The sequence below is a fragment of the Gossypium hirsutum genome, chromosome D03, assembly GCF_007990345.1.
Source record: "Gossypium hirsutum isolate 1008001.06 chromosome D03, Gossypium_hirsutum_v2.1, whole genome shotgun sequence".
Taxonomy (NCBI): domain Eukaryota; kingdom Viridiplantae; phylum Streptophyta; class Magnoliopsida; order Malvales; family Malvaceae; genus Gossypium; species Gossypium hirsutum.
Window position 1 is genome coordinate 54,578,405 of NC_053439.1, and position 11,561 is coordinate 54,589,965.

At 32.0% G+C, this 11,561-nt stretch overlaps 2 protein-coding genes across 8 annotated transcripts; one reads left to right on the forward strand and one right to left on the reverse strand.

Annotated features, from left to right (window-relative positions):
* The first annotated feature begins 230 nt into the window (after positions 1–230).
* LOC107939752 (31 kDa ribonucleoprotein, chloroplastic) lies at positions 231–3,034 on the forward strand. The gene is made up of 4 exons (XM_016873118.2): positions 231–763; positions 881–979; positions 1,994–2,287; positions 2,684–3,034. The coding sequence occupies exons 1-4, from the start codon at positions 437–439 to the stop codon at positions 2,792–2,794; spliced, it is 831 nt and encodes a 276-aa protein (XP_016728607.2). The 5' UTR covers positions 231–436; the 3' UTR covers positions 2,795–3,034.
* A 679-nt stretch (positions 3,035–3,713) lies between these two features.
* Positions 3,714–10,031, reverse strand: LOC107939771 (uncharacterized protein At4g17910). 7 transcript variants are annotated; one of them, XM_041090637.1, is made up of 18 exons: positions 9,876–10,030; positions 9,665–9,764; positions 9,498–9,561; positions 9,354–9,399; positions 8,635–8,720; positions 8,471–8,544; positions 8,283–8,355; positions 7,997–8,086; positions 7,527–7,603; positions 7,229–7,319; positions 6,809–6,935; positions 6,663–6,717; positions 6,613–6,620; positions 6,037–6,163; positions 5,876–5,927; positions 5,744–5,788; positions 4,530–4,628; positions 3,714–4,014 (listed from the first exon to the last, which is right to left on the reverse strand). In XM_041090637.1, the coding sequence occupies exons 1-18, from the start codon at positions 9,964–9,966 to the stop codon at positions 3,862–3,864; spliced, it is 1,458 nt and encodes a 485-aa protein (XP_040946571.1). In that variant the 5' UTR covers positions 9,967–10,030; the 3' UTR covers positions 3,714–3,861. The 7 variants fall into 7 exon arrangements, 6 of the variants coding, with proteins under 6 accessions (XP_040946571.1, XP_040946572.1, XP_040946570.1 ...); XM_041090636.1 differs by having other exon boundaries at positions 3,738–4,014; positions 6,613–6,717; positions 9,876–10,029; XM_041090639.1 differs by lacking the exon at positions 9,876–10,030 and having other exon boundaries at positions 3,738–4,014; positions 6,613–6,717; positions 9,661–9,827.
* Positions 10,032–11,561: the final 1,530 nt, after the last annotated feature.

The following is an 11,561-nucleotide window of genomic DNA, read 5'->3' on the forward strand; positions in this document are numbered from 1 at the left end:
ACATGTGAGCAAAGAATAAATTGGCTATTTTGTTAAAAATTTCATCAATTTTTACTGTTAAAAGTTAGTCTCTATACATTAATATAAAATAACACTATTTATTTATTTTATCAGTTAGTTAATTTTTAATAGTAGTAATTAGTAAAAAATATTTAACAAAAAAATTCGATTTACTTTTTACTCTCTATTTTTTATCTAATATAAATGAAACTAATTTCTAACATTTTTCAATAGCGGGACAAAACACAACTTAGCTCGGTCCTCCGTCACAAAAATGTTCTAAAATTCTGAAAAGAAAATGAAAAAAAAAATCTGAAAAAAAAAAGAAAATGACATCGTTAAATCTGCCAAATAAAATCTCTTATGCACTCATCCAAAGTTTAAATCTTTCCCAAAGTCGAAATCTTTGCTGCTGAAACTGACAAGCTCAAAAAAAATGGCAGCACTTTCCTTTCCATGGTACACTAAAACCCTATTATGTCCCAAACCCACAAAGCTCTGTTCCTTAGCTTCCCATGTATCAATATCTACTAGCCCTCTGTTTTCCCACAATTTCTCAATCTCTCCATTAATCATCACCCATAAAAATCTGAGCTTTACACTCTGTTCTACCCTGCAAGAAATAAGCTTTGAAGCTGAAACAGAGAAAACCCAGAAACCGAATGTGAAAAAAAAGCTCTTTGTCTTGAATTTGCCTTGGGCTTTTACTGTTGATGATATCAAAGATCTCTTTGGCCAATATGGGAATGTTAAAGAGGTTGAGGTACCTTCCCAAAAAATATACCTTTTTAGTGATTTTTTTTATACAAAAATATAAATTTGTGATGATTTATGATATGGTTCCTTTTGTTTGCTATGTGGAATTGTGTATTGTTTTTAGATTATAAAGCAAAAAGATGGGAAAAGTAGGAATTTTGCTTTTGTAACTATGGCTTCTGGTGATGAAGCTCAAGCTGCTGTAGATAACCTTGATTCTCACGTAAGTGTTTTTTTTTTAATTCTACTGTTAGTCCTTGTACTTTAATTTGTTCAATTTTAGTCTCTACTGTTTAGATTGATCAATTTTAGTCATTGTAGTTTTTATTGGTCAATTTAGTTTGACTCAAATAGGAGTAGTGAAATTTGTTTAAATTCAATTACTAGGCTTATACTATACATACAATTGTAGATTTAGTCTGTATTTTTCGATTGAGTCATTCTAAGTTCCAATACTTTTTGAATTCTGAAATTTCAATTTTGATGCAAATAATCGTCCTTAATCCATTAACAAATTTTTTTAGTAACATATGAAAGTAACAAGTTGACGTGACATTAGACATATGACAATATGTTTGTTGTATTGGATTTTAAAAATAGCAGAACCTAATAAATTTAGTAGCTATTCTTTGGTGATGATTGAAATTTCAAACTTTGAAAAGTATAGAGACTGAAAATGACCAAATTAAAGTATAAATATTAAATCCAGAACAGTTGCAAAGTATAAGGACTAATAGTAGAATTTAACTTTTTTTACTCTTTTTGTTTGGTTTCTGTGCTTGAAGGATATGTTTTTATTTTTCGCTACCATGTTCATTAAAGGTCTGCCATTTATATACTCTGCTAGTCAACTTGGTTCAACACATTTTAATTGTTTACGTTAGTCTAAATGAAATCTTGTGATAGTCTTTTGAAGGTCTCATTTATGTCAATGGTTTATAAGTTTTATGATATTCAATTATTTTCTTATTTTCACGTGGCTGATTGAATTTTAACTCGGTTAACATTGTTGTTGTAGTAGATTCAAACATGTTTAAACGCGTGTTATTCTTTCATTAGCTCATTTTCTTTTAAATGTAATAAGAGAAATTATGATAAAAGTACGATGGAGACCTTTATACTAATAGTTAAATTACATTTTGTCTCATCTAATAAGAAAAAGAGCAAAATGGTTCTTTGAGTAAAAAGGATCTTTTATGGTACTTTTATCAATAAATTGCTTTCCATTTGTGTGCAGGAAGTTTCAGGGAGAATTATAAAGGTAGAGTTTGCAAAGAGATTAAAGAGACCTTCACCAGCTTCATCTAAACCGATTGTACTTCCTTCTCGCGAAACACGCCATAAGGTTTACGTATCGAATCTTAATTGGAAAGTCCGGTCGAGTCATCTCCGAGAATTTTTCTCGACCTTCAACCCGGTTTCGGCCAGAGTTATATTCGGTACCCCATCAGGACAGTCTGCAGGGTATGGCTTTGTTTCATTTGCCACAAAAGAAGAAGCTGAAGCTGCAATTTCTACTCTCAATGGGAAGGTAAGTACTAATCAAATTTGTTCTATATAGGTAAAACTACCATGGAGACTTCTGTGTCAGGAGTCAAATTGCATTTTGCGTCGTTACTTAAAAAATTGACAAAATTGTCATTGTGTGTTAGGTCAAAGAGCAAACAGGTCCTTTCTGTCAATAATTTCATCTATTTTGACTGTTAAAAACTAGTGTAAGTAACAGAATGCAATCCGATACTTAGTACTAAGTAGATAAAAGGGCCATGGAGGACAAATATGGCCCTTTTACCTACTGTGGTAAGGACTTAAATTGTAATGTTTATGCATTTTGTTAATGAAACTTTTTCTCATCATAAGTTTCTTTGTTTATCAGCTTGAATGAGTAACACATCGTCATGCATTCCATCGTTCTTTGTTTTTGCAGGAATTGATGGACCGGCCACTACGTTTGAAATTCAGTGAGAAAACAGCCGATGAACCCGGAGATGAAAACACGGGACAAAAGGAGCCCGATGATCAAACCGAAGAGTCTTAAATCTTCACTGGGATTTCATATTTCTCCATCCTTTTTCAGAGCAGTGTTTACAACTTTTCTCTGATGAATGAGGAAAGTAATCGTAAATGTTTTTTTTTTTTGATAAAAAGTAATTCGTAAATGTTACATTCTCTCTACATCTTTTTTCTTTGGTGGAATTACTTGGTAGGTCCCAGGGATTGAATCAAATTAGTAATTCTACTATTAAATAAATTTATTTGCTTCTAGTATTATTAAAAAGAATCAAATAAAACTAAATATCAACCTTTATTGTTCAAAAGTTTATACTTACTACCTAACAGAGTTAATAAAGAGATTTAACAATTATTTCTTCTTCTTTTTTTGTCATAATAAACCTCCATATTATTTACAATGTATTTTTATCGTATTGAGTGAGTATACATTATCAATTTGACCCAAGTACCATTAGTATACATGTTCTAAGGGAAGTCAATTTAGTCGTAGATCGACGAAGTTAATGTTGCTTTTAGTTGTACCAATGCAGTTTTGTTTTTTCAAAAAAAAAAAACGAACTGACAAATCAATTCTAAAATCCTGGCCTTATTTTAATGGTTAAAATATGTCACATTTTGTAAATCTAAAATTTAATTCATATACTTTTATTTTTATAACTCTCTTCAAATTATTTTGTTAAATTAAAATTTATTACAACATTTTTATTTTATTATATTGATACCAAGCGAGTCTTTTTTATTATTATTTCAAAATGTTATATCAACAAATTTAACAAAAATAAATTAAAAGTATTAACAATTAGACCTGAATTTGAAAATCTAAAAATTAAAAAGACTAAATTCATAAAAATAAAAGTAAAAGTAGAAAGACAATTCCAAATCATTCATAACACAAAATTCATTGAACAAATAGATTACATATACATATAGAGGAACTATATAGCTCATTCAAACCTAGCAAGTAACAATGGTACAAGAATTTTAAATTATTAACATTGGAACAAAAAGGAGCCTAGTTCATAAAGGCATAAAATTAAAATCCCAAAGTTAATAGGTTCATGTTTTTGTATTGTATAACACAAATCCCTAAACCTACCAAAATTTATATTTCACCCCAGAAAAATCTATGAGTACCATGACAACACACAATGTCAAAGAATAAGAAACCAAGATCAAAACAGCTGATAATGGTGACACAAATATGGTATCCACAGATAAATTTACCAGGCCTGTTAGCAGATTTGCCTGCATAAATGATCAAATACGAGAAAACCCGTTACCGTTATTTATTTTTTAGCAAGATGATGATCCCCGACAATAAAGGAGTCTTTAAGCACATACATGAATGAAAAAAGAGGGAGTAAAAGTACTATGGAGGCACCTGTACTAGGAGTTAAATTGTATTTTTCTCCATTTACTTCAAAAATGGACAATTTAGTCCCTATATGTTAAATTAAAGAGCAAACAATTCATTTCTGTTAAAAATTTTATCCATTTCTACAGTTAAAAATTGGCATGATAGACGGAATAACCAAACAGTTACACGTAGTGTGCCACATGTACCTCATTCTAGCATACAAGAATCAATTTTTAACAATAGAAATGGATGAAATTTTTAACACAAAGATCGCTTTGCTTTTTTATCTAACATACAGGGATTAATTTATCCATTTTTTGAGTAGAGAGGGCAAAATGCAATCTGACTTATGGTAAAAGAGCCTCCATAGTACTTTTACCAAAAAGAGAGATGTTCAATTTACCACAAGAAAGGAAGCCAATAAATTTCGGTCAAATGCTCTTTCAAGACATAAAGTTTTGTGCCCGATGATGTTATCGGCAAGCAATCGCAGTGCTAATAGCTGAAGCAATTGGTAAACCTTTTGTTAGCTATGCAACTCATGTGATAGTAGACAATAAAACTATACACATCCATCACCATTCAAAGGGACCGGGACATTTTTCTACTATTCGGATTTGAAGCACTAATTGAAACACCAACAAGCATTTCGATTATCTTGTGTAAGTAATTGCATCTATGTTCATCAAGTATACCAAAAACCTATGTTGCTCCGTCTCTTAATATCCAAATACAAGCAAAATAACCAAAGACAACCAAACAAGGTACACAGGCAAGGGTTCAATTTGTATAACAAAGTTTCTGAGTGAACTTTTCTTGAGAGGCTAATAGAGAACAAACATGGTAATTCGAACCCAAAAATTCCTAGCAGTGTCATGGTTGATAGTCAATCTTCAGATACCTAAGTCGAAACAAATAAATTTCCCTTAGAGTCTTACCATATTGACACGATTTCTACACATGTCAAACTAAGTTTCATAGCTCCACCAAAATACATCTTAGATGAAAAGGACACTTTGCTCACGAAATGTCTTTGTTTTTCACTCCAACTAGTAGTTGACAAGTACATATAATCATAGAACCAGTACCATCCAATCCTCTTCTTAAATGTAATAAAAATAAATTGAGTTAATTGAATCCAACATCCCTAAACTATGACACTCATTTTAAATTGGTCTCCAAACTTCAAAACGTTCTAATTGCATCCCCAAATTATTGAAACTGTTAATTTAACCATTAAATAACACATAAAATCTTATATGATATAATTTAAAATTAAAATTTCAAAGAAAAGTAAAATGTTGCTGCATAACTTTTAAAATAAAAACTAAAAATAAAGAACAACAAAAAAAAAAGAAAAAGAAAGAGTGAATGATAATTTATGTAAAAGCTTCGAAACCCTCAAAACCAAGATTTTTCAACATCTATTTTTACAATATTTTTCTTTAAAATTTTCATTTTAAATTATGCCACATAAGATCTGATGTCTTGTTTAACAGTTAACGATTTTAGTAATGAAAAGACCTTATTGATATAAGGTCGATAATTGAGGATGTTTGGTGCAATTAACTCAAGAAATTTTAAAAAGAGAGGAAGAAGAAGAAGAAATTGCAAAACCTGTAGATTTTGAGCCACCACCCAAGTAACATAAGCCAGGTTGCACTGCAAAAATTGCATAGCACGGTTCAGTGAATCATGATTGTGAATTCCAAGATAGTTTTACAAATTAGTAAATATACGATATCCTACTATTCTACGTGAAATTCTTTCAACATATCTGTCTATAAGCAACGTTAAAATCCTGCGACAAGCAAAGGTAGCAAAAATCAGGTCACTCTTCATGCAATCAATTTATTAGGAATGAACACAACCAATTTTGGAAACAAAAACGACATGAGAGTTATATATACCAAAACATAATAGTAAGAAGGCAGATTCTGATTCGTGTTTCATGCTTGCTTCTCTGCTTGGTAGTATGATTTTCAAAGAAGAGATAGTAGCTGACCTGAACACCAACAAGATACATACCCCAGTATCCTGGGTATGATAACAAGTAATCACTTGACAAAATCTTGTATCAAGATGACATGATGAGAAGAGTTACTAATAAAAAGGAACTGCATAGACCATAACACCATTTTACTCTTTTTAGATGAAAAAGAACAATTAGTAGCCTATTATTCCGTAGAAAGAAGACAAATCTCCAATGGAAGAAATGGTCCTAAAAATTAATATAGAAATTCTTTTTCTCTTATCATTTTCAATTTCCTTCTAATCAATACAAGCTGTTTTTCAGCTAGATGAGACTTGAATCGAAGATCAACATCAAAATGCAAAGAATACAGTTTTTTTTTCTCAGGGGATCTCAAGAATCTTACAGACAACATATCCAAGAATAAAGCTGTAGGTGCAAAAAAATTAAAACACTATGATAAAGCATACACCAATGGGATGGGACATTAGGTACAGTCCTAAATTGTCCTTACCAAATAAGCTAAAAATTCCCTCCTTGTTTCTGCTTATGACATCCGTACCCCTTTCATTAGAAAGAAGATAAACATTTAGCCCATTAGTCAACCAACTTTGGTACCCTGAGAGTTAGAAAGTCAACTTACTATATAGGACCAATCAAAAAGCAAATACCAGAATATAAAAACAAACTTCATAAATATGAAGGTATACCAACTAAAATTACTGAACCAAGAATTCCAGAATATTCTGCGGGAACATTTAAAATGGATGTAAGGATAGATACACCAGCAAGTGTGAAAAAGAAATTCCAGTTGACTCCATATTCCCCCACATGTACCTACAAGGGAGAAATTCCATTAAACGAAAAAAAGTATTGATCATCAATCATCGACAGCTAAAATGTTGAACTACCAACATTAAGAAAGGCGTCATTTAACTAAAACCAGTCCGTATAAATTCTATGCTTATTATGCAAAATGTTGAGTACAAACTGGTTTGGAGCATTATTTTAGACATCTCCCAGAATTCCATTTGTTTTATATTAGCAAGCAGATATAGTACACAACTTATCCTATTCCATTGCAAACAACTATTATTACAAAAAGTCCAGCGCAAAGAAATATATTCTACCTGATAGTCTAGACTCAATGTAGAAGCAAGTCTAGCAAATCCTAACAGTAGTAGCGGAGTTGTAGATTTAAAGGCTGCCTTCCACCAACTCCTTAGGAAGCATTGAGAAAAGTTAGTGGAACATAGGTCTGAAACAATATACATCTATATACTGCATACCAAATTTAGATATGCTGCATGCACAAAAGAAAATTGTGATGCCAAAATTAGAACGTATGCTCAGAAGAGAAAGAATTTACAATGGTAAGCAATATACATGACAAGTTAACGCCAGCATCTGGAAAATATAACGACTCACATTGATGATTTGATGTTTCGTGCTTGCCGTGAAGTAACAGCATTCATTAGCACAAAGGAGCCAACTCCAAGGTCCATCTAAAAAAAAATTATGCAAGGTTCAAAAACATCAATATGATAAAATATTTGGGATTGCTATTTTCCAGGATAAAAACATAAAATTTTACTGAAAATACAAACAAATTCAATAAGTTTTGAGATATTGGTAGGACAAGTTCAGAAGTTTTCAAAGTGAATGAATGTAGGCATCCACTTCTCATACATAATAATCTTTCTGAAAGGATGTAAAGAACCCTTATGAGAACAACAATAACAAAAATATTATGTATAAGGGTATAGGATTAAATGTTAACATGGGTTTTACCTCTAAAAAGCTGTAAATTTATCTATTTAGTGCTAAATTATTAGCAAAAAGAAATAATATCCATGAAGATGAAAAAAAAAATATTAACGACCTTGATAATATCTTACCAAGCTAGCCCCGTAAGTCTCTGTCTTAGCATATTCTCTAGGATATATTCTGAAGTCAACAGCCAAGATACACAAGCATGTGATAAACATCTGCAAAATTTTCCCACTGAAAATTTATTACAAATTAAAAAATGTACCAACAGCCAAGATACACAAGTAAGTGACAAAGAATATCAATAAATTCCCACTGAAAATCTATCACAAATTCAAAAAGGTACATTAAGCAAAGATAGTAATTTCAAAAGAAACCAATTTGCATAATATACAAGCAGGTAAGACACTATACCGTAACAACCCTATAAGATGATATGCTTGCCCTTGAAGCATTAGGTCCTTCCATGTAAGGCAAAGAGTAAGTTCTGCATTAGAAGGCTTTGAGTTATTATACTTTTACATCAAAAACACGGTTCTCTGTAGAATAATGAGTAATGACTGAAGAAATAACGCATATATGAAACTTTCATCAAGTTCTACCTTTTGACTGCAGTAAAGAAGACCAGCAATAACAATAACCCAATCAAGCATATGTATACCCACTCTGCTAGAACCTATTACACCAATAACTCTTTTATCAAACAACAAAAGTCGAATTTGGGGATTCCAACAAAATCTTTAGAATGCGAACTGGGAGTACTTACAGTGAAAATTAAAAGTGTGGGTAGAACAAGGAAGACATAATCCAAAGCTACTGAGGCTAGGTAAGACTTTAAACTCCTACAAGCATCTGCTCAAACAGATTCAATGATAAGCACTCATGAATTCTACAAAGCCATATAAATTTTGAATTTCTGATCTTTATTGTTTTATTAAAGGTGAAAATATGTCAACAATTGCTATAATTTTGCAAAGTCTAAGATTTAGGGTGTGTTTGACAAACCGTTAATTTTTTTTCATTTTATTATAGGGTTTACTAATTCCGCAGACAATTTTCTAATATAAATTTAGTTCTTAAAAAATTCAACACTTAATATTTCAGCTTATCAAACAACACCTTACTCTTGCACTTAAAAGTTAAAAAATACTTTTCTCAAATAAAGAAAAGTTAAAAATTATATCCGCTTTTTGAATGTAAAAATTTTAGTTCAATAGTTGGCCATACAGTATTTTCTATCAAAGTTTGCTTACTACTAAGTTCATAATGATTTGCAAGATTGCATGAGTATATTTTCTGCAAATTCTTAAACTGAAAAAGTAAGTATTAACCTTTTAACATTTTAAGTACAATAACTAAATCTCAAACTTCATTCGAGTATAAATATAGGAACCGGCTGCATATTTGGCCTTAATTAAAACATTTAAGAACAAAGTTTCTACAATAAATCATTTCAATTAGAGACAAAGAAATCGATAACTTTACCATTCACTGTTTGAGAGCAGAAAGTGTGCCGCAAAAGCATTAGAAGCTGAATATAAAATTGAAAAGAAATTTAAAAAAAACACACACACATTTATTTGAGAGATAAAACAAATTAAAATGAAATTGAAGTGTCGATAAACTTACAGCTACATTATTCAAAAGCGCAGAGACTTCAAGCATGGAAGATCCAGGCAAATTGCTCACGAATCTGTAGATTATAGTATTTTAATCAATAGGATTTGCAATTATAAGATTAAATTTAAAAAATTGGGAAATTTGAGAAGAACAAAAAAAAAAGAAGAGTAACTAACTGTTCTCTGAGGTGCTTGTTGGGATTCAAAGATCTTGGGAAGGAATCCATTGACGAAGAGTTTGAAAACGCAGTTGTGAATTTATTACAGGAGATCAGAGCTAAGCAAGTAAAACAGGAAAAAAAATGCAGAAACTAGAATCAAGTTTCTATAAACTAAACACAAAAAAAAAAATTAAAAAAATTGCAGAAGCGAGCGTAAATTCTCCAACCTTTTAGCCAAACAATATTTTTCACCTTGGATGGGTCAAAAGCCGAAAACCTGGTGGACTCGACGATTATAAATGGGTTAGGCTTTACCATTGTTGTGGCAAGACATGGGAACGAGCTTTTAGGGATTTTGATGGGCTTTACTCTTTTTTTTTATGTTTTTGGGTGGAGATTTCGAGGCTTTAGTTCTTCAATCGGGTCAAGACCGGGTATAGGAAAAATCCATTTCAGTCTAATTACCAAAATACCTTTTTATATATAATATTAGTTTAACATAAACGAGGTTAAAATTTGTAATAGTATCACTAAAGATAATAAAAAAAACAAAAAACAAAATTGTGGCATGTCAGGCCGAGGTTGTGTACAACTTTAATTTTTTTATTGGGTTCTCGTAGGTAAATTAATATTTAATTTTAGATCGGATCGGATCAAAATCGAGTTATGTTAAGAATAAATTGGATCAATTCAGGTCAAATTAGATATAAATAATTTTTCGTCTATAATGAAAAATATATCGTGAAAAATCCTTGATAAGATGAGTAGTAAACTTGCTCTATGAAAAATTGAATGTTTATCACAAGGAAGCAAGCTTACATTCGTCAAATTTACATTGACAACAATCCTCTTCTACTTGATGTCTTGTTTCGAGGCTCCCTAATATGCATATATATATGCATAAGGAGGATGCGACGAGAGCGTCGCTAGAACAAGTGGGGGAGAATGTCATGGGTTGCGCATGGGAGCACGCAACCATGACAAATTTGTGCGATCCATCGTAGTTGAAGGAGGTCATTTGGCCCAACCAAATTGGCCCGTTGCCTGGAGAGATTAAAAGCCTATCTCAAGAGCCTGGTAAATATGGAAAATGATCCAGGAAGATATGATTATGTAATCTTAGAGTTCTAATTGTATAAAAGTTCTAATTATATACATTGACAATAATCCCCTTCTACTTGATGTCTTGTTTCGAGGCTCCCTAATATGCATATATATATATGCATAAGATTTGATTAAACGATTAAAGCAGGAGACGAGAGAAAAAAAGTTGCATTTATACAACTAAAAAAACTATTTGTACTCCGAAAAAGAAACTTCGAAAAAACAAGAGGTATATTTAGGGACGAAGTCAAAAGTTATTTGTAATTCGTAAAATCTCCGACTCTACTAATGCTGTGCGCTGGTGCTAGACCTGTCCATGGGCCCGGCCGGGCCCGGGAAAAATTTTCGGCCCGCCTCCTAGGCCCGGGCCCGGCCCAACCCGAAATATGGGTTTGAAATTTTGCCCCGGCCCGGCCCGGGAAAAATATCATAAGCCCGAGCCCGGCCCGGCCCGGTCCATTTTTAAAATAAACATTAAAAAATTATTTTAAAAATAAAAAATTATTTTAAAATTATTTTAAAATTAAAAAATAAAAATAAATATATATATTTATTATATTCGGGCCGGGCCGGGCCTGGGCCAAAAAAGTGGTGCTCAATGCCCAGCCCATTTTTTAAACGGGCCTCGTTTTTTTGCCCAAGCCCATATTTCGGGCTTATATTTTTACCCGAACTCTCCCATATTTCGGGCGGGCCGCCCAGCCCATGGACAGGTCTAGCTGGTGCATTCATCCCTCATCCAGGCCGTGGTCTCTATGGGAGCATTTCAATCAAATACTTTCAAATTTCTATTTACTAAAGATTTTCTA

Excerpts from the sequence above, each read along its gene's own strand:
- LOC107939752 (XM_016873118.2), top strand. The coding sequence starts at position 437 with ATGGCAGCACTTTCCTTTCCATGGTACACTAAAACCCTATTATGTCCC. Across the intron at positions 980-1,993 it reads TAGATAACCTTGATTCTCAC|GAAGTTTCAGGGAGAATTAT; the intron begins GTAAGTGTTTTT and ends ATTTGTGTGCAG. Across the intron at positions 2,288-2,683 it reads TTTCTACTCTCAATGGGAAG|GAATTGATGGACCGGCCACT; the intron begins GTAAGTACTAAT and ends TTGTTTTTGCAG.
- LOC107939771 (XM_041090636.1), bottom strand. The coding sequence starts at position 9,966 with ATGGTAAAGCCTAACCCATTTATAATCGTCGAGTCCACCAGGTTTTCG. Across the intron at positions 9,400-9,497 it reads CGCTTTTGAATAATGTAGCT|CTTCTAATGCTTTTGCGGCA; the intron begins GTAAGTTTATCG and ends TTTTATATTCAG. Across the intron at positions 7,320-7,526 it reads CGAAACATCAAATCATCAAT|GAGTTGGTGGAAGGCAGCCT; the intron begins GTGAGTCGTTAT and ends ATGCTTCCTAAG.